Below are 23,317 nucleotides of genomic sequence, written 5' to 3'. Positions count from 1 at the left end.
GCAGTCTCTGCTTTATTCCTGCTCAGGCAGATCAGCATCAACATTTTGTTCACGCTATTTTAATAAAGGCATCATTTTCAATATAAAATGCATAATTGACTGAATAATGTGCGAATCACATCCACGTCTGGGGAATCCTAACTGCTTAGTCCATAAAGGGCAGCTACCCAATTTGCAAGCACAGCATCTAAAAATAAATCACTAAGTATTCATGTCAAATTCCCAGAAGATTATTGCTTTCTGCTGTTTGTGTTTCTTCTAGGATCTAACAGCACCCTGTCAAGTCTTTCGACTTAGAAACTCTGCTTTGTTTTTAACTTTTCTTTGTTCAGTCTTCCCTTACAGGCCAATTGCAAAAGCTGCCATTTCTACCCAATAAAAGCAGATGATCCAGTAGTGTGTGCTCTCAACCCTTTGTCTGGGTCCTGAACTAGGTAACGATGATTTATACTTATTCTCAATTATGGATATTTTCTTAACTCTAAATCTTGAAACACAGTGAAACTTATATCCATTTAAATAAATATCAAGTGAAAATGAGATTGTTGTTACACAAATTCTATTGATGGGAGCGGAGCATGTGAAAGAAATGGATGAGGTCAAGAGAAATATAAACCTCATAATGGAACCTAACTAAAATGGTGTGTGTGTCTGTGTATCCTCTGAAATGAACTTCACTAAGAATAATGAGGGAAAGAGAATACCGGGACAGAGTGGCCCCCTTCTATAAAGTATGACACAGTCATAGAGGTTGGAACAAGTTCAGAGTTACTCACTTTCAAAAAAGCCTAGAATCTGGGACAGATCCAATGTTTTCCTGAGTGTTTCAGGGTCATATTCTTGGGTCATACACCAAAATAGTCTTATTCCTATTTCATGTAGCAAGGATAAATTAGGAGGGGAAGAATCCCCCTTGATTCCCTGGGATTCAAGAGAAGAGGAAATGATCCATTCATGTTTCTCACAAACTAGTTCCAAGGAACTTCTTCTGGTCAAGACAGACTCCAAGCTGACTCATTTCTTCATTTTTCATTTTCTCAACAAACATTTTTTTAATAAACACAATGGGCAAGTCGTTATAAAATGAGCCATGAAGTTCTTCCTGTCCAAAGACAATTGTTATTCCCAATCAGAAACTGCTGCTTATTGAGCATTTACCTTGTGTCAGGCACTCTATACTCTGTACAGGAACTCAAATCCACAATGATCATGAGATGAAGCCATGATGAAATGACATTACACATGAGGAAAGTGAGATTCAGAGAAATTACCTTTCCAAGGTCACAAACTAGTGACTGAGCTAGGACTCAAACCCAGTGCTGGAAAACTCTGCAATTCATGGTTTTTACAATAGTTTATATTGGCCCTCAGTATTGTAAGCTAGAGGGGAAAAAGTGCAAAAATTTGTTGATAACACATATTATGTATAAATTATTAGGTTGATTCCAGGAAGAATTATTGAGAGAATAAAGAATGGTTAGGTATTCAAAGGAGATATAAAAATTTGAGTAAGGTGCAGGCTACACCTTCTCTGGAGCAATCTCTAATATAGTACAAATAAATGCTATAATTGAGGCAGTAAAAGGGAACACTTATTTCTGATTAGAAAGAATCAGAGAAGGTATCACAGCTGATTTGACATATATCCAAGTCTGGAAGGCTGAAGAGCATCTCAGTTAAGTGGAGAAGGCTTAGTCTGAAAGGTCAAGAGCTGATGGTAAGAATGCAAAGACCTGAAGATGGGAGCCACATCATGACCAGGAAGGGGGTCAATGGGGAACCGATGGTAGGAAAGTTTGAGCTGACTGAGCTCACAGCACAAATGAAGCAGGTTCAAGGATTTTATATGCAGAATGATTGTAAATCACAGGACTGCCTATGCTGGGTGAGAGCCAAGTAGATGGATTTGGTAATAATGGTGAAGGTGACTGTAGAACTAGCCATCCCCAAAGTTCCAGATGGAACTATGGATTGGCAGTAAGATCATTTAGACAGGCTCAAAATGTCTCTTCACTACCTGCTGTCCTCTAATATTGACTTAGCGCAAAGCTTCGAAGCCAGTGGTAGGATTAGTTTGAATTTCTTTATTTTAGTGGGAACTTGGTCTTTGGGTGGGGTGAGTTGCAACCTTGGCTTGGTGGCATGACTACAGTAGAATAAATCCCTAAAGATGGAGTGTTAATGAGTAGTTTAAAATCTTCCCCTGTGGTATCCTATTCTGAAGAGACCAGTGAAGGTCCTTTTGCACTATCTGGCTAAATCAGAAAATGTTTTAGTAATGGTTCCTAAAACTACTTGATTGCTGCCTATTCACAGTGTTTTATTGAAGTCAGAAAGACTAAGTCTCTATGGAGGTTAAAATCAAGTATCGTTTTTAAAGATAGTATTCACTGTTAAACAAGGAAAGAGAAGACAATAAAAGCGTACTATTATCCCAGTAAAACAAAAAGTAAAGGCTGCCAGGCACAACTGTACTATTTTATTGTTAACTGAATTACTTACCTGTAGAATGATTGAATTTATTTTTTCACACAGAAAATGTATATTCATAACAGCAGCTATAATATTAAATTTTATAATATCTTATTATGGCTTATTTTGGTTATTTAAAGTGTTACCTCTCATTGGCATATTGGTTTTAAAATGAACTTATTCTTACAACTATTCTTTTGTGCTTTTGAATATAACTTTCAAAACATTTAACCATGTGCTTTCCTTTTTAAAAATCCCACTGGGAAGGAAAATTCCCTGAAGTGCTCAGTCAGTAGCACTTAGGTTTCCTTGTTTTCTAAGATAGAAGAGGTTGTGAGGAGACAGAGTTAAACTGAAGCCAAAGCCCCTTTAAAGCTAAGAGTACCCATCCCAAAGCATTGGCCCAGAATCACGCGAGACAGCCAGGGTTTCATCTGGCCCATCACGGTAAGGGTAGACAACTTGCCAGCAACTCCGTTGTTCTGCCTCAATCTCTGTAAGGAAAAGGCATTCAGGAACTGACAGAGTCAATGCTCCTATTACTACGGCTACTCCTACTCTACTACAAGCTACTATACCAAGCACTACCACTTCTTTGACTATTAGCTAATATTTGTTGGGTATTTCCTATATTTGCAGGACCTCATTCTAAGCATTTGAATGTATTAACTCATTTAATCTTTATAACAACCCTGTAAGCCACCTATTATCTTCATTTTTTAGATGAGAAAATGGAAACACAGCAAAGATAAGTAAACGGCCAAAGTTCACACCACCAATAATTGATAGAATTGTCTAACTTAATCAAGTTTATAAGAAAATTAAAGCAATAACATTGTACTGTTTTTAAAATATGCATCATGCATACTCAAAAATGTAACTCTATAATACAGTTGGCTGTAAGGAGGAGGCTGAGGGAATAACTAAGCCATTTGGCCTACTTTGATCCTCCAATATTTTCCTATCTCCAAAAACAGCACAAATTACCATTTTGTAAAAATCAGAAAATTCATAATCAGGGTAAAAGTGGACTCATTTTTCTGTTTCCATAATTATTTAGGAATTGATCTCTTCTGTTTAAAATTAGGTTCGCAAACAAGAGGGAGTTCATGGTCCATGTCTAGGAATTTGTTTCGCTTTATTGGGTTTCATTCTGAGGGGAATTATATGGGGTGGGGGTGGGGGATATACAGGAACCTCATATTTTTTAGTGTAACAGTTTTTCTGTGAGGTATATATCTTCAAAAAAATACAATTTATAAAAATGATGTGGTGGGGAGTGGGTTATATGGGAACCTCATGTTTTTTGTTTTTTTATGTTTTGTAATGTAACATTCCTTGTGATCTATTAATTTTTAAAAAATGTTTTAAGTTTTACATTGAAATGAAATCCATTCTTCTAACCCTCATTCAACTGTCCTTCGTTTGCATGAAGAGGAGCTTAACACCAACTCCCAGAAGGGCATATTGTTGCTTGCTTACTGCTTGTATCTTTTGCTTGGGGGAATGATATTTCAAACCTTGGAGAAAGACTTTGAGGTAGAACGGCGAGAGTTGGCAGTTCGTATGAAAACTGATTTTCTGAACAACCGTTCAAATAAGACTCAAGAAGATGTAGAACTCTTTGTGCAGGTAAGAGATGAAGATATGATTATTTAGTCATAAGATTTCTACCCATGCAGAGAAGCCATGTAGTGTGAATAGTCTATGAAATAAGTCCTTTCATTGAAACTAAGGTAATGGTTTATATTTTATCCTTTACTGAAAGAGGGCATTTCATTTTAGCTGTGGACTGGACATTTGGGGATAGAATAAGAATAAGGAAATTATGCAGACTGGGAGCAAAAAGGAAGGCAGCAGATGATAAGAAAGTAGAAGTAAAAATCAGAGAAGGGACAAATTATAACCCAACCACTAGAAGAGACAAGAACCCAAACTATTCTGATTGAGGTTTTCTAGATAATTTCTTTTACCATAATTCAATACGAAGTTCAGAAAGGGTTCTGAAAGGAGCTAAGAAAATTGTTGGTAACATGGTTTATTTCCCTTCCTCTGTTTTCAGAGATTGTCATGGTCTAAGTTCTGGACACATTTTTCTTAAATTTTATGTATTTTTGGTGGTGTAGAAATTTAATTTTAATGTAGTCACTCTTTTCCTTTAGGTTTTGTGCAATTTATGACAATGCTTCCCAGTTCTGATGCTATAAACACATTTTCTTAAACTTTCTTTTAAAATTTAAAAATTTTTAAATTTTACATTTAAGTCTAATCCACTTGAATGATGGTACGTGGTGGTGGTGATGGTGGGGTGTGTGTGTGTGTGTGTGTGTGAAGCAGGATCAAATTTTATATATTTTTCCATATAGGGAGCTAATTGTTCCAGAACAATTTATTGATTTACTGATGTCCTTTAATCAAAAGGAAGGTCTTTTAAGTGAATCTTATCAGAAGGTCCTCTCTACAATAAGTTTACACGTACAGGACTCAAACCATTACATTCTACCCTCTGGACCCCCAAATACAAGTTCTTTCCACATGCAAAATGAATTCATTCCATCACAATATTTCAAAAAGGCTTAAATCATTTCAATAACAATATCAAGTACAAAATCTCATCAGAATTGGTTATAGGCATGTAGTCTATCCTGGAGCAAAATTCCCCTCTGGCTGTGGACCTGTGAAACTTACAAAACAAGTTATCTGCTTCCAATATACTAAGGAGGGACACTTATAGAATAAACATTCCCATCACCATGAGGAAAAATTGGAAGGAAAATAGGTGTCACAGGCCCAAAATATTTCCAAAAACCTGCAGTACATAGTCCATTAGATTTCAAAGTCTCAGAGTCATCTATGGGATGACATCTTATCCTCAGGGCCTGTTGGAGTAGCAGTCCCACTTTACATTGGGTTTTCCCAGCAGCTGTGGTCTCGACTGCTCCCTCATCAAACATCAGAGTCACAGCCAAACTCCAAGCCCCGCCTTCTGCCAAAACCCTGGGATGATGGCCAGAGTTTCCCCAACTCTGAATGACAGGCTGAACCCCCTCAGAACAGTGGGATGGCAGCCAAACTCTCCCCAACCACCCTCTCTGCAAGCCTGGAATGGTAACATTCTCTTGGATCAACAGGGTGGAAGGTCAGTCCTCTTCAAGTGCCAGGGCAAACTCACCCTTTCTACCCACAGGGGTGGTGTCCTGTTCTTGGCCTGAGAAGACGATTTTAGCCTAGACCTCAGCTTCTACAGTACGGCCTTTGACGTAATTTTTCCTCTTCTGTTCCTTTTAGTTCAGGCTGATAGTAGTTCTGTTCATGCAGATCTTGAAAAAAAAAAAGCATGTTGGTTTTGCATGCAGTAAATGGTTCAAAGTTATCAGGAAGTAAGATTTTCCACAGATCCTTCCTGGATAACGGCATTTCCAATCCTGACTTAACACTGAAATGGCTGGCTGATTCCATGTTCAGTTAAGTTTTCACATGGGGCACTATTCTCTGGAAACTCTACTTGTTTTCCATAAGCTCAGAATTTCCCAAACCAATAATTTATTTCTTTGTATTCAGGAGTTCAGTTCTCAGTTTACCCCTTTCCTCTTGCATTTTGCTATAAGCTGCAAGGAAAAGCCACATTTCCTCAGCTAAATATCCAAGCTTATAACTTTCAAATTTGGACTTCCATCTAACATCAGAGTTAATTCTGTCAAGTTTTCTGCCACTTTAAAACATGGACCACCTGCATTCCACCTTGCAATGACACATTCATCATTTTTGTCTAAGGCTTCATCAGAAGTATCTTTAGCACCCATATTGCTACCAACAGTCTCTTCAAAGCAATCTAGGCCTTTTCTATAAAGCATCTCATAATTCTTCCAGAGTCTTATCCTTTTAACACTTTTGGTATTTGCATAGCAGCATGCATCCCACTCTTCCAGTACCAATTTTTGTTTTAGTTTGTTAAAGTTCACCAAAACAATACTCCTTTTGATTAAAGGACATCAGTAAATCAATAAAAGGAGTGCCGTGCCACACAGGGGCATCCCCTGTGTAGGGGAGACCCATACGCAAGGAGTGCGCCCCCTAAGGAGAGCCGCCCAGCGCGAAAGAAAGTGCAGCCTGCCCAGGAATGGCTCCGCACGCACGGAGAGCTGACGCAGCAAGATGACGCAACAAAAAGAAACACAGATTCCTGGTGCCACTGATAAGGATAGAAGCAGTTACAGAAGAACACATAGCAAATAGGGAGGGGAGGGGTGGAGGAGAGAGAAATAAATAAAAAGTACATCTTTTTTAAAAAAAGAAGACTGTTGTGCTCTTTTATTTGTTATTCTTTACTTAATGTGTATTTTTTTCCCTCTGGTTACATTTTAGATTTGTCTCTTTATCACTGATTTTTAGCAATGCCATTATGGACACATCTTGTGTGTGTGTGTGTGAATGTAAATGTCTGTGTGTGTTTATCCTGCTTGTGGTTCATTAGTTTCTTGTAACTGTAGGCCTTGGATGAGCTCTAGAAAATTTTCAGCTTACAAGTCCCCAGTATATTAGTTATCTTTTGCTTTATAACAGTATTACCAAAAAACTTAGCATCTTAAAACAACACACTCAAAAAAAAGAAAAAAAGAATTTTAAAAAGAACAACTAAAAACAATACACCTTTATTATGTCACAGTTGCTATAGATAGGAGTCTGAACACAGATTCCTGGGTCCTCTGCAAAGCTTCAATCAAGGTCCTAACAGGGCTGCAGTCTCATCTGAAGCTCAACTGGCGAAGAATTTGCTTCAAACTCATGTAGCTATTGGTAGCATTCAGTTTCTTTCAGGGTCTCAGACCAAGGTTGAATTTTATTTAAATTTTAATTAGTGTGCTAAATCTATACATATCACCTTCACACAGTTCCTCAAAATATATTTTATAGTCAAAAATCCAAAGTTATAAACCCAAACAACTTATAAACGTTCTGCTACCACTGAAACAAATAACGTTTTCCTTTATAATTTATCATCAATTAGCCTTTCAATTTCCCATGAGTCTATGGAATTTTTCAACTTGAACCAGTTAAAAAATTGAGTTTTAATCCAATTGAATGGAATTTTCTTTAGTGTTCTATGTGAAGAAACATACATTATGCAATCAGAAAACTTTATCTGTTGTTGTTTTATTTTAATTTGTAGGAGATGACTTCTCTTATATTATCAGGAATACCTCCCATAGGAAATAATACTAGTGCTATCTTTTGGAATCTTAGAAATTCTTTTCTTACTTCCTCAATCATCTTATCCACAATAGGTAGGTATCATGGTTTTGTCCTCACTTAGGATGCTATACATTTTATAAATGTTTTACATGAGGTACTGTATATACTGTGCATAACCTTTATAGCAACTGTAAATGCTTCATTTTCTTTTTAACTGTTCTTTATAATGCAATATTCCAATGTCATTCTTACATCTCATCCCACCTAAACACCAAGCATTTTTATTTACATATATTCCACATATCTTGTCTAATTGGAGGAAGATATTTGGTCTTTGGCATGCCCACCCAGTTTCCCACCATACTGGTAAAAATCAGAAAAAGGTAAAGGCAGCCAGGTTTTTTCAGAGCTCAAAAGAGAATTATGAAGTGAATCACAGGGTCTTTTTGGCTCCATCTGCCAGAATTTGTGTAAAAACTTTTACAGTGTTAATATTATAATGTAAAAATAAAAAGAATCACTGCTAATATTTACATGTCTCAAATTCCAAACAATGTGGCTCTAGTTCAAGATAGCAAATAAGAGCCCTAACGTGATATAATGGCTAAATGATGGGTGGCAGACTAAGGGGCCTGAATTCTGCTCCACCACTTATAAGCTGTATGATCATGGCCAAGTTTCTTTAGATTTCTGTCTGCAACTTCCCCATCTATAAAATAGGGCTAGTAGTAATAATACCTACACCATAGTTTATGAGGAGAATTATATGCAAATATATATGTCAGGACACATTGTCTTGGAATTATCTTTATCTGTGAGCTACTATTAAAAAATAGGAGAGAGAGCTAATATCTGTTTTTTACAAACTTATTTCTTTAAAAAGAGCTGTGACTTGTAACTCTATAATTTGTACAAATTGAGCTAAAAAGTGATGACAGAGGACATGTTCTTAAAAATAATTTTCTCCTTGTACCAGGCATCTGCCTAGTGGGAATTTTTAAAAATACAGAATACTAGATGATCCATTCATAAAATTATTTAACACAAAATGTGTTTTTAAATTTTTGCCTCAAATATAGTTGTAAATTTGCACATGCCTGAGCCAGGTATAGTGTTCTGTATGTTGAAAATGAAGACTTCGTTTCATCATTTAGAGAACAATCTATTTTTCTTTAAATATTCTCAATTGGACTTGCCTTGAAACATTTCAACTACAAATTTTAACTGACTCATTTATGGTGAACAGTTCCTGATACACTCTGTTTCACTGATTCTAAAATACAGTCTTTTAAACTTTTTGATATCTCTGAAATTAGGAGGTCTTACAATAAGAAATGGCTTCACATTGTCAAACTGTAATTGGAAGCATTTTCCTATTTGTAGTGACACCCAAAATAATGGTTTGTCTTATAATCAATGGTATCTTAGATCTAGTGAAATAAAGTAGTTAATTTAAGAGGCAGCACTCTTCCTCAACTAGATTTACTAAGATAAAAGATGGAAACTGGCCAAATTCTTGGTTTCTTTGTGGAAAAAAAATTTTTTTTTTCTTTTTTTCCCACCCTTGGCTTGAGACTATGATTTCTGAGCAAGGAAGTATGAGGAGAAGAGCTGCCTCACCCCACCCATTTCAACGTGAAGAAAAACGTTCCCCAAATAAGTCCAATTGGGCTTAACTGTCTCTTCCCACCCCACAAAACCTGCATTACCCACTCTTGGGAAAAAAGAGCTCATGAGTGAGATGACGAAAGAAACTTAGAATAAGCAATTCCCAGAAGGGGTTGGTTGTAGTTACAGAACAGGAGGTAAATGTTATTATCCAGGACAGTGTACAAAAGAATCCAGGATATGTAGTATTAAGGAGGAGAAGGGGAAGAGTAAGAAAATAAGAGGGGAGATAAATACCCACATCTTACAAAATCAAGAATCAAGAAAATATAGGGAAAATTTAAACAGATTTAAGCATATTATATATAAAAGTATAAAGACAATTATGAAAAAATGAAAAGTAGTAATATAAATATCAAACATGGAGAGGAGGAGGAAGAAGGTGGTATAAATTAGCTGAATTCCTATCTTTCATATAAAAATATCAAAATTTGATAAATCAACAAATGGATATATAATCATATTATCTGGTGTTAAGTGAACTATCCACTGAAAGAGCCTAAAGCAAATAGTCAGAAGAGATTACTTCTAGAAAACAATACAAGGTAGGGAGAAGGTGGATAGATGATTGTTTCCATACTTTTTTAATTGACTTGCTGACATGCATAGAGAAATATAGATTACATAGATTAGATAGATTAAAATGCAAATAAAGAAACAAAATGATTAATAAGTAATTGGATACAAAGTTCCACAGGTAAAATAACAAACAAAATCAAATATACAAAGTAGAAACAAATACCCAGAATTCACTGCAAAGCTACTCATCCAAAATCTCAGTTTTTAGAGACAGTTAAAATTCTTGAGACTTATTTAAGGACATGGATGATAAAGGCCAGAAATAAAGAAATTATGTCTGTGTATTTGAGGAGGATAAGAAGAGAGGTATGAATCTTAGGTCAGTTCACCTAGAAGCAGAGCCTAGACAAGAATTCTTGCTCAGGAGATTTATTGGGTGAGTGCCCTCAGGAGAAGTGGAATGAAGGAAACAAGACAAGGTAAGAAAAAAATATAAGCAAGAATATGGCCTCAGCTAGAGACCTGCTTCAGTCTAATCCAACATGGTAGCTCTAAAGAAGGAATGGCTCCACGAAATTTGTCCCACCCAGTGGATAGGGCCTGACCTATTATGCCTCTGCATCAGTTGGCCTTTTGGTCATGGCCTCCTCCCAGGTTGGAGCATGGGTGGCTTCTAGATGAGGGAGCAGCATTGTGCCAAGAGCAATTCTCCAGAGAAGGAATCACCTGCCTTAGCAACCAATACTTAAAGCACCTGGGAGGAATAAGGCAGTGAAAAAGGTTAAGGGAATCTGGGTGCAGGCCCAAGAGCATAACCTGCAGCATGCACTCTTAAAATTAGTTCATTCATAAAGTTCTTCTTTTTTATAAATATGAGTAGAATGTGCTAAATGTAGAAAATTTGTAAAATAGAAAAACAGAAATCAAACAAAGAACCATAATATCATTGCTCAATAACTTAACATTTTGATGTAGAACACTCTTCATTTATAAAAATGGCATTATACAGTTTTGGACTGCTTTGTCACAGATCAATATGTCATTGTATATTTCAATATAAATACTTCACTACACTTCTTAAAAATATCACAGTTCTTCATTGCCTGACTATATCACAATGTATATAGTTAGTTCCATTTATCTTGAATATTTATGCTGATTCCAATTTTTCAAAATTTGATATAAAGATTTTGTGAAAACCTTTTTCACTTTTGCTCACATTTCTTGATTGTTCTCTAACGATAAAATGTGGGTGAGTCATTGTTTTATAGCTTGTTGTTTGTTTTTTAAAAAATATGTGCTCTGTGTGCTGGAACCCTATACCTAATGTGCAAATTATACCAAGTTGCCATATTGAAGGGCATTTCCTTTATCTTTTTTCTCTCATCAGGTTATGGGTTAATTTCTCCCCGAACTGCTGATGGACAGATGTTCTGTGTTGTCTTTGCTGCAATTGGAATACCCCTAAGTATCATATTCTTTAAAGTTGTGGGTAAATCTATTTCGTTGCCATATGAAAAATTTGGAGACTACCTTGAACATAAGGGAATAAAAGAGGTAATTCTTCCTTCTTCTTTTCCTCTCCCCCTTCTCTCCTTCTCTCACCACTTGTTCTTTTACCTCTTCCTTTCCCCATCTCTCTTTCTCTCTTTCTCCCCCCGTCTACATACACACATGTACACATGCACATACGGTAGAGAAGTTTTGTTTTTTAAAAAAATATTACATAGAATCACAACCTTAGATTGACTAGGCACAAAGCAGTTTATAAATGCTTATTGAAATCATTTTGAATGAAATTTGTAAGAGTAACAAAGCAAATCATTCTGTGTTATAAAATGAAGGTGAACAACTCCAATGTTCAAGAGATCACCTACTACCTCTCAGATATATTACCTCTAATCATTTAACTTATCCTAAGAATGAGCAGTGGTGATTTGTGACCTAGAAGTGTTTTCAGAATTCATTTAGTCAACTTCTGTATTTTATGGAAAATGAAAAAAAATGAAAAAAAATTTACAAAGGTTGGGTAACTTACCTAAAATCACCCATAAATATAGTGGCAGTTCTGGCAATGATACCTGGACCAAGGCTAAATTCACATATCAAGTTGAATCATACTTAGCCAACTGAGAAATTAGCACAGGTTTTACCCATTTTTCTTTAAAAATTAGAAATGCTGTTTTTATTAAAATGATTGAGAATTTATTGCCAAATCAAGTTGTAGACCTTCTTGAAGAAGCTTTTTTTAATTTTCTACAAAGGAATGCGAGGCATGAATCCCTTCAAAGTGCCCATGGAGAGATAGTTGGGCAATATGGGAACCCCATCAAGAGTAAATATAATCTAAGACTTTACTATGGTGCCTGAGCACTTCGGAATATGTTATAGCAACTTTCTGTGTTAAGTTTCTTTGTGTTCTTCTTGGAGGTCTACAATTATCACAGAATCTATTCTGCTTTTCTAATTAAGTTTAGACTAGTGGGCCTTTACCATGGTTGTGCATTAGAATCACCTGAGGAAGCTTTTAAAAATCCTCATACCTAGGCTCCACTCCAAACAATTAGATCAGAATCTATGAAGGTGGGACCTTCTTTTTTAAAGCTTCCCCAAGTGATTCCAACATGCAACCAAAGTTGAGAACCATGGAACAGCAATTCTCAAATGGGGTGATTTTGCTTTCCAGAAAACATTCATCAAAGTCTGGAGATACTCACATTGGGTAGGTTGAAACCAGTGATACTCCTAAAAAGCCCCCTACAAGAAAGAACTATAGGGCCCAAAATGTCAATAGTGCCAAAGTTGAGAAACCCTGATCTAGACCAATGGTTCTTGAAGTAAGTTCCTGAGAATAGCAGTGTCACCAGAGAATTTTAAAAATGCAAATTCTAAGTCCCCATCCCAGATTATTGAATCAGGCACACTTGCAACAGGGTCCATCAGTGTGTTTTAACAGGCCCTCTAAAGCCTGAGAAATACTGACCTACAGTATAATTCATACTTAAACAAAATTAAAATTTTTTAAACTCTGCTCTTCAAAAGACAGTTAAAAGAAGAAAAAACTAACACAGACTGTATGAAAGCATTTATAAGTTACATATCATATAAGAGGACTCATATTCAGAATATTTAAGACTCTTAAAACCCAATAATATAAAGTGATTATGGGAGGATGGCAAGATAGAAAATTTTAGGAAGCACCCCTCTACCAGAACAACTATTAAACAGGCAGAAACTGTCTGAAATCAACTATTTCAAATCCCCAATATCCAGGTGAACACCATACAACATCCAGGGAAGAACAGAAGGAAGAGGATGGTAAATTACAGTAAATTGCTTTTTCATGTGATGGTCACCAGTACCCATTCCTCACTCTTGTGGCAGACAGCAGTGGGGTCCAGGCCCTGATGGGCATTGGCCAATTCACTTCCCCAAGATCAGAAGTGGACACTGACTACTGGTCACAGCTTTTGATTAGCTACTTCAGATTGCTGGGGGCTGGTTCTGAAGGCAGCCATTATTTCAACCCATCCTGGACAAAGGAAGAGTCTGAAATAGCTGTCAAGGACAGCTGAAGGTCTACATATGCTGGGCAGGTTAAGAAAGCACAGCTCTGGGAAATGGACTTGGCCCAGTGGTTAGGGCATCCGTCTACCACATGGGAGGTCCAAGGTTCAAACCCTGGGCCTCCTTGACCCGTGTGGAGCTGGCCCATGCGCAGTGCTGATGCGCGCAAGGAGTGCCCTGCCACGCAGAGGTGTCCCCCCTGTAGGGGAGCCCCATGTGCAAGGAGTGTGCCCCGTAAAGAGAACTGCCCAGCGCAAAAGGAAGTGCAGCCTGCCCAGGAATGGTGCTGCACGCACGGAGAGCTGACACAACAAGACGACACAACAAAAAGAAACACAGATTCCCATGCCACTGACAACAACAGAAGCGGACAAAGACGACGACGCAGCAAATAGACACAGAGAACAGACAACTGGGGCAGGGTGATGGGGGGGAAGGGGAGAGAAATAAATAAAAAAAATAAATAAATCTTCCAAAAAAAAAAAGAAATCACAGCTCTGGGGAGTCATGGAAGAAGCTCCTAGTGACTTTCTTGCCCACTCCCTTATCCCCACTCCAGAGAAATGTGGAACAGGCTGACATCTGCTTTGTAGGCCTCTGGTGTTTTTGCTGGGAAAGATGGACTTGGGAAACTCCTTTTCACTGTATCCCTTTCCCAGAATTTGCCCTCCTGGTAAAAGCACTTTGAGACAACTAAAGCAGTGTAAGAAACAATTGAGGTAGATGGCCTGGGACAAAGGCTTATGTGCTTTAAGTCCAGCAAGAACACCTGGAATGAGGAGGAAGTCTGTCTCCTGGGAAGTAGAGGAGGCATTCAAACTACTATAAACAAGACCACTAGCAAGCAGAAGCAGAAGACAAGAGGCAGGCCCAGAAAAGACAGGGAGGACCTTGCACTTTGCATTCACCTGGGCAGACCTTCCAGATAGTGCTGACACACAAGAAAATCCTGTCATGTCACCAGCTGGTTATAAACTCAAGAAACAGAGACATCTCAGTGAGTCCCAGAGATAACACTTTAAAATATTAAAATGTACAGTGTGCAACAAAAGATTGCAAAAAAAACATACAAAAAGAACCCAGAAACAAAAATAGGAAATAATGACAATGAGCATCAAAGGAAGAGGATAAAAATCCACAAAACATCAACCAAAAAAAATCAGACTGTGGACATATCAGCCAAAGACTTTATGAAAATGAACTTTAGTATGCTCAAGGAGATTAAGGAAAATACAGAGAAAGAACTAAAGAATATAAGGAAAACAATGAGTGGACAAAATGAGAATTTCAACAGAGATAGAAATTTTAAAAAGGAACTAAACAGAACTACTGTTTATCAGAGTTGAAGAACACAAGAACAGAAAGGCAAAATTTCCAGAAATGTTTCAACAGCAGATTGGAGGTAGCAGAAGAAAAAAGTGAAGCAGTGAAATCATAGATAAAACAATTGAAATGAAAGGCTGAGGAGCAGAAAGAAAAAAGATTGTATAAAAAGTGAAAATAGCCTAAGAAAATTCTGGGGCACCATAAAGCCTATTAATTGTAGTGGTTTGGAGCTGTATGTACCCCAGAAAAACCTGTTCTTAAACTTAATCCATTCCTGTGTTGTGAACCCATTGTAACTAGGACCTTTTGATGAGGTTACTTCAGTTAAAGTGTAGTCCACCTCAATCAGAATGGATCTTAATCTTATTATTGGAGCTCTTTATAAGCAGAATGCAATTCAGACATAAAGAGAAAGCCAGAAGCTGACAGTGGAACCCAGAAGAGAAAGGAGAGGCCAGGATAGGCCATCATGTGATGGAGAAGTCTAGGGCCTAGGATCACCAGCAGCCAGCCCCAAAATGCCAGCCTTTGGGAAGAAAGAATTATCTTGATGATCCCTTGATCTGGACTTTTTATAGCCTCAAAATCATGTGCAAATAAATTCCCATTGTTTACAACATCCTTTAGTATTTGCTTGAGCATCCTAGGCAACTAAGGCAGACTTTGGTACCAGGAGGTTAGGGTGCTGCTATTGCAAATACCAAAAATATTGAAATTGTTTTGGAATTGAGTAATGGACAGAGGCTGGAAGAATTGTGAAGGCAAAAAAAAAAAGGAGAGAAAGCCATGGAGAACGTTTGTATTGTCTTGGAGAATATGTAATTTGTCATGTTGGTAGAAATATGGAATTTAAAGGCAGTTCCTGTGATACCTTAAAAAAATGATAAATGTGATATTGGAAACTAGAGGAAAGGTGATCCTTGTTTTAAAGGGGCAGAGAAATTGAGTTCTGATGTCAGATGGAAGGCAGAACTTGAAAGTGATGAACATAGATATTTAGCTGAGGAAATTTCCAATCTAGTGTGGAAGATGCAACCTAGTTTCTCCTTGCAGCTTATATTGAAATGCCTGAGGAAAGGAATAAGCTCAATAATTGAACTCCTGTGCACAAAGAAACTAGAAATTTATGGTTTGGAAAATTCTGAGACTATTCAGGTGATGTGCTCTGAGACTAGGACCAGAAACAGGGACAAACCTGAGCTTCCAGAAAGTGAGTCCCTAGAGAATAGTGTTTCATGTGAGGTTTTAACTGAATATGGAACCAGTCAGCCATTTCAGGGAAAGTCAGGATGGGAGATGCAGTTATCCAGGAAGGATCTATGGAAATTCCTTTCGTCTGATGGTTTGGATGCCTGTTAACTATATGCAAAGCTGACAAGTTTTTTGTGAAATATGTATGAACAGAGAACCATTGCCAGCCTTGACTTAAAGAAAAGGTAAGGGACAAATTGAAGGCAGAATTACATCAAGGGCAGAGCCATAGAAGCCAAGGTTTGGATCAAAGAGATCTCCTCAAGCCAAGAGAATGGGCTCACCCATGTAAATAGAAAGGACAGGTTTGCCACTGAACTTGGAAGCAGCAGGTCATCTGCCCCAGTGCTTGGACAGGATGGGCCTTCTAACCCATTGTTCAAGGAGTGCTGTCACCCCAATGCTTAGAGAGGGTAGAGCCTATGTCCAGGCACTTGTATACAGCATAGCCACCATCTCAATGCTTGAAGAGGATGGGCCTATGTCCTGACATTCATGGGGAGCCTGGTCACCATTCTTATACTTGGAGAGGGTGGGGTCTATGACCCAGGGTTTATGGAAAGCCTGGCCACTATTGTGATGTTCAGAGGATGGATACTTCACTCCAGATTTTGGAGAGAGCATAGCTGCTGCCCCAATAGGTCTGGAGACAAAACATTGATCAATTGATGATGCTTAGCCTTTTAAATCTGTTGTAATTTTCCCTGCTGGGTTTTGGAATTGTATTTGTACCATGACCACTGTTTCCCTTCCAATTTTCCCTGATTGGAATGAATTTTAAAATATTGAAATGATGCCAGGTTCCTATTCTGACCACAGTAGAATGAAACTAGAAGAAAAAAAGATGGGGAATACAAATGACTAAAATCAGAAATGTAAAGGGAAACATTACTACTGACTCTGACTGGAATAGAAAGGTCAATACTTTGAAAAATGTATGACAACAAATTATTAGATAATGTAGATGATATTGACAAATTCCTAGAATCTCACATGCTACCTACACTGACTCAAGAAGAAATGGAAGATCTTAACAAACTAATGGCTAGTAAAGAGATAGAATCAATATTCAAAAAGTTACCGACAAGGAAAGGCCAGGACCAGATGTCTTCACAGGGGAATTTTACCAAACATCCCAAGAATTAACACCAATTCTGCTCAAATTCTTCCAAAACATTGAAGCTGAGGGAATATCCCATAATTCATCCTACAAGACCAACATTACCCTTATGCCAATGCCAGATAAAGATACAACAAGAAAAGAAAATTACAGATCAATATCCCTTGTGATTGTAGATGCAAAAACCTTCAACAAAATACTTGCAGGCAAAATCCAACAGCACATTAAAAGAACTGTGCACCACAATCAAGTAGGATTTATCCCAGTTATGCAAGAGTGGTTCAACATGAGAAAATCAATGTATTAATAATACACTACATAAACAGAATGAAGGAAAAAAACACATTAATGATAGTGACCTCATCAACATAGTGATATAAGACATGCCTTAGAAAAACCTCCCATTAGAATAAGCTAATAAAAGGACAAATTCCACTTGCTTAGAACTTTGGAGTTCAAGAGACTGGAGAAGGATGCCACAAATTCTGAATAAAAAAAAAGTAAAACAGTCTCCAAACTAGGTAGGATATTTCTGTTCCAGACATGCTTATTCCTCTCATCCAGTCCTGCATAACTTGGGAGTTGCCCAGAGACTGCATGACCCTGGATCTTGCCAGCCACAGACGCAGACCATAGAGCCATTCATAGCAGCAAGTTAGAATCCCACATATCCAGGCATAGGGATCCAAGTCCACAGAACTCCATGGTGGAAGACAAGCTGCTTAGTTGTGCTGTGTGTATATACAAAAGGACTCCTGGAGGGGGAGAGCAACAGACTGTGGAGAACTGTTGGCAAGTGGTGTGTGCACTCAATCCAGTATCTGTTGGATGGACCACCAAAATGAAAATGGACTTTTTTGGATTGAACCACCTTTCTTGATTTATCACTCATGGCTCACCGAGCAGTTTATCCTAACAGGGAAGAAAACAGAAACAGAAAATTCTCATGGAAAAAAAGAGGAGGAGGAACTGAACTGCCATAAGACAGGACAGGTCCCAGACCTGAAAAGTGTAGGAAATAGGGGGCCCTGAATGAGGGTGATAATTTAAACAAACCAGAAGAGCTGGAGAGAAATCCTGCACAGAAACAAACAGAATAGATAAAGATTCCCAGAGGAGGAAGAGAGGAAAGGAAGCTTTCTCCTGGTGAAACAACAGTACAAAAAAGGCAATACTAAAAATTGTACTGCATATCCAGGACAGGAATCACATGAAGAAGAGTTGAAAAAAATCTGAACAGTTAAACAGGAGCTACTGTAAAGGTCCAGAATAAGTTTGACCAAGTGTCAAAGAAAAGTCACAACAAAAAAAAACAATCAACAATAAAACCGTACAAAAGAGGGAAAAACTGACCTGCATAGTAATGTCATCAAGATAATCAGTTGCCCAGACATGAGTAAAAATTTGCAAGTCATATTTAGAAACAGGAAGATATGGCTCAGTCAAGGGAACAAATTAAAATTTCAGAAGAGATAGAAATTTTGGAACAACAAATAAAAGAAGTTTAAACAATCTTCCTAAATCATTTCAAGCACATGAAGAAAAACATGGCTATAAAGCTAAAGGATATTAAGAAGATGATGTGTGAGCATAAAGAAGAATTTGAAAGTATAAAAACAAAAATAAAAGAAATTAAAGACACAATAACAGAGATTAAAAATACATTAAAGGCATACAACAGCATTTGAACAGGCAGAAAATAGAAGCATCAAGTTAAAAGACAGAACAATCTAAATCATACAATCAGAAGAACAGATAAAGAAAAGAATACAAAAATTGAGCAGGGACGGGTCACAGGGATTTAAGTGAAAGAATGAAGCTCACAAACATATACATTATGGGTATACAAGGAGGGAAGAAAAGAGAAAAGGAGCAAAAACAATATTTGAGGAAACAATGGCCAAAAATTTCCCAGTTCTTACCAAAGACTTAAATACACATGTCCAAGAACTATAGTGCACTCCCAACAGAATAAATCCTAATAGACCTAAAGAGGGACACATATTAATCAGAATATCAAATGCTAAAAATAAAAAGTCTGAAAGCAGCAAGAGAAAAGTGATTTAATAAATATAAGGGATCCACAATAAGACTAAGTGCCAATTTCTCATCAGAAACCATGAAAATGAGAAGGCAGTGGTATGATACATTTAAGATACTGAAAGAGAAATACTGTCAACCAAAAATTCTTCATCAGGCAAAATTTTCCTTTAAAAAATGAGGGAGGCTTTAAAATATTTGCAGATAATCAGAAACAGAGAGTTTGTCAAGAGATCTGCCCTACAATAATTACTGAAGGGAGATCTACAGATAGAAAGGAAGACAGAAAGAGTGACTTGTAACAGTGTGAAGAAATGAATGTTATCAGAAAGGGTAACTAAAGTAGTAAATGAAAATCCCAATAGGCCTATATACTCAATATAAAACTCTACTCCTTTAAGTCCGTAATAATCAGAATACAAATGAACAAAAAAAAAGCATATTTCCTGATAATAGATATGCAAAATATAAAGTGTTAAAGTGGGACAAAAACAACAATATGAGGGGAAACAGCATGATATGGGAGCAGAGAATATTTATGCTATTGAATTTGTTAGTGTCTTTTAAAATTAGTAGGTTATAGATGTAGGTTGTATAATATAAACCCAGGGTAACCACAAAGAAAACATTTAAAGTATATACTGAAAAAGAATTAAGAAAGGGATAAGTCATCTACATGGTAAAAGACCAACTATACAGTAAAGGAGGTTGCAGAAGGAAAAGAGAGGAAAAAAAGATATGACATATAAAAGCCAAAGAACAAAATGACTGATGTAAAGACTGCCTTTATAGTAATACCACTGAATGTTAATTGGTCGAACTCCAAAATCAAAAAACAGATAGGAAGAATGGATAAAAAAGCACAGCCCAATTACATATTGTTTACAAAAGATTCACCTTAGGCCCCCAAACACAAATAGGTGAAAATGAAAGGAAGGAAAAATGTATTGCATGCAAATAGTAATCAAAGAAGAGCTGGGGGCAAGCAAATTGTAATTTTTTATGTGATTAAAACTTTATCTGCAGGCATTTGATAGCATCTGCAGGTTGAACAAAAAAATTGAAATAACACCTTTTGTCAGTGCATTGGACTAGAATAAGGATGAAGTGGGTGATAGTTATGACTTTGTCTCCTGATTTAGGTAGAGAATGTTTATGTTTTTCAGTCACATACAACAGATTAAAATATGTGGATGGATTAAAAAAATACTAGACAAAATAGACTTTAACTCAAAAGCTTTTGTAAGAAACAGAGAAGGATAGTATATATTAATAAAAGAATCAATCCACCAAGAGGAAATAACAATCAAAATTTGTATGCATCTAACCATGGTGCCCCAAAATATACATGAGGCAAACACTGTCAAAACTGAAGGGAGAAATAAACAATCTTATGCTAATAGTTGGAGACTTCAAAACACAACTCTCATCAATAGATAGAACATCTAGGTAGAAGGGCAATAAGCAAACAGAGAACTTGAATAATATGATAAATGAACTAGACCTAACAGACATGTACAGAACAACATACCCCCAAAGAGCAGGATATACATGCTTCTCAAATGCACATAGAACATTTTTTAAGATAGACCACATGTTGGGTCACAAAACAACGTTTAATAAATTTCAAAAGGTTGAAATTTTACACATCATCCTTCCTGACCATAATGGAATGAAGCAGGAAATCAATACCAGGCAGAGAACTGGAAAATCCACAAATATATGGAAATTAAATAACACTCTCACACAATCAGTGAGTCAAGGAAAAATTGCAAAGTATATCAGGAAATATCTTGAGATAAATGAAAAAAAGAAAACAACATTCCAAACTTAGAGAGTGCAGTGAAGGCAGTGTTGAGAGGGAAATTTATAGCTCTAAATGCTTACATAAAAAAAGAAGAGCTAAAGTCAAAGACCTATCTATATTCAATGAGGAACTAGAGAAAGAACAGCAAAACCCAAAGCAAGCAGAAAGAAAGAAATAACAAAGAATAGAGCAGAAATAAATGAAATTGAGTATTAAAAAATAGCATTAACAAAACCAATAGTTGGTTCTTTGAGATCAATAAGTTAGACAAATCCTTAGCTGGACTGACTAAAGAAAAAAAGAGAGAAGACAAAAATAAATAAAATCAGAAATTAAAGGGGCATTACTACTGACCCCACAGAAATAAAAAGGATCATAGGAATACAATGGACAATGGCGAGCCAACATGCTAGACAACCTGGATGACAAGGACAAAATTTAGAAACTCACAAATGACGTACACTGATCTAAAAGAAATAAAAGATCTTAACAGACCATTTAAAAGTAAAGAGATTGACTCAGACATCAAAAACTTCCAAAGAAAAACACAGGACCAGATAGCTTCACAGGTGAATTTCTACCAATCATTCCAAGAATTGATACCAATCCTGCTCAAACTCTTCCAAAATATTGAAGAGGAGAGACCCTACTTAACTCATTCTCTGAGGCCAACATCACCTTTATACCAAAACTAGATAAAGATTCTACAAGTAAAGAAAATTACAGACTAATTTCTCTTAGGAATATAGATGCAAAAATTCTCAACAAAATACTATTAAATCTAATCCAACATCACATATATTAGTCAGCCAAAGGGATGCTGATACAAAATACCAGAAATTGGTTGGTTTTTATTAAGGGTAGGAGCTCACAGATACCAGGAAGTGAAGCATAAGTTGCTTCCCTCACAAAAGTCTATTTTCACATGTTGGAGCAAGATGGCCGCCAATGTCTGCAAGGGTTCAGGCTTCCTGGGTTCCTCCCTTCCAGGGTCTTGCTTCTCTCTGGGTTCAGAGTTCCTCTCTTACCAGGGATTGATTCTTCCTGGGTTCAGAGTTACTCTCTTCCTGAGGCTTGCTTCTCTTTTTTCTCTGTGAGCTTACTTCCCAGGGATCCACCATAAGGCTTCAGCATCAAACTCCAACATCAAAAACCCTCAACTCTACCCTTTGCCATGCCTTTTATCTGTGAGTTCCCACCCCTTGGTGACCCTAATAACGTGGACCAATCAAAGCCCTAATCATAACTTAATCACACCCAGGTACAGACCCAAATACAAACATAACCTAATGTCTATTTTTGAAATTCATAACTTTATCAAACTGCTATGCTCCACCCTCTGAATTCAAAAAGACATTACAATATTTAGAAAAACCTTAAATCAGTAACAATGCAAGCACTAAATCATATCACAATCAATTTAAAGAAATACAGTTTGTCTTGGGGCAAAGTCCTGTCTGCTATAGATCTCTGAAACTTACAAAACAATTTATCTGTTTCCAATACACAAATGGACAGACAAAGGATAAAGGTTTTCATTACAATAAGGAGAAATTGGGAGGGAAACATGAGTTCAGTAAACCTGCAGGGGATCCTCCATTTGATTTCAGCCTGAGAGTCATTCTTAAGGTTATGATTTCTTTTCCTTGGTGCCTTATGGGAACACACCCTTTCCAGATGCTTATCCAATGGCCGTTTTCTTGGTTCCACCCACATCAAGCATCTGGGTGTCAAACCAAGCTCCAGAGCTCACCATCCAAGAGTGTTGGGGTGATTGCCACACCTTACCCAAACTTTGTGTTAGAGTCCTAACCCCCCTAGTACAGTGATGTGAAAACAACATTCCCCCTAAACTTTGGTGTACAGGCTCAACCACTCAGAGCAACAAGTGGACCACCTTGCCTTCCCTAACCTCTAGCATACAGGCTCATCCTACTCAGAGCAATGAGTTGACCACCTGGCCTCCCCTAACTTTTGACCTGCAGATTCAGTCCTCTCAGACCTGTGGGGTGCTAAGCTTAACTGCCTTGGGGAATGTGCTCCACCCTCTCTGTATCCTGGGGCAGCAAAACTCTCCCAGAACATCAGGTGGGAACATCCACCCTCTTCAACTGGTGGGGCAAACTCTCCCTCTCTGTATATATGGATGGGGTTCCTCTCTTGGTTCAAGGTGATGTCCTAACTCCAGATCTCAGCTTCCATGGTTTTCCTCTTGAAGTTGTTTCTCCCTCAATCTCTCCTTTCCATGTCCCTTTTATTCCAGGCTGACAGTGGTTCACACAGTTCTCTCAAAAACCTTGTTGGCTTAGCATGCAGAAGCAGGGGTCCCAGCCATCAGGCAATAAGACATTACA

General features: G+C 37.3%; 1 protein-coding gene across 1 annotated transcript in view; it reads left to right on the top strand.

Moving 5' to 3' along the window:
• Positions 1-1,986: 1,986 nt before the first annotated feature.
• The window catches only part of LOC131278118 (potassium channel, subfamily K, member 16-like), a 58,478-nt gene continuing 37,147 nt past the window's right edge, over positions 1,987-23,317 (top strand). The window contains exons 1-4 of the mRNA XM_058294935.1: positions 1,987-2,063; positions 3,908-4,104; positions 7,643-7,757; positions 11,243-11,409. Coding sequence (XP_058150918.1) covers positions 2,003-2,063; positions 3,908-4,104; positions 7,643-7,757; positions 11,243-11,409 — 540 coding nt within the window. The 5' untranslated portion in view covers positions 1,987-2,002. The remainder of the gene's footprint in view (positions 2,064-3,907; positions 4,105-7,642; positions 7,758-11,242; positions 11,410-23,317) is intronic.

This window comes from Dasypus novemcinctus, chromosome 3 (assembly GCF_030445035.2).
Source record: "Dasypus novemcinctus isolate mDasNov1 chromosome 3, mDasNov1.1.hap2, whole genome shotgun sequence".
NCBI lineage: Eukaryota > Metazoa > Chordata > Mammalia > Cingulata > Dasypodidae > Dasypus > Dasypus novemcinctus.
Note: the sequence above shows the minus strand (reverse complement) of the source record. Positions and strands in the feature narration are given on the sequence as shown.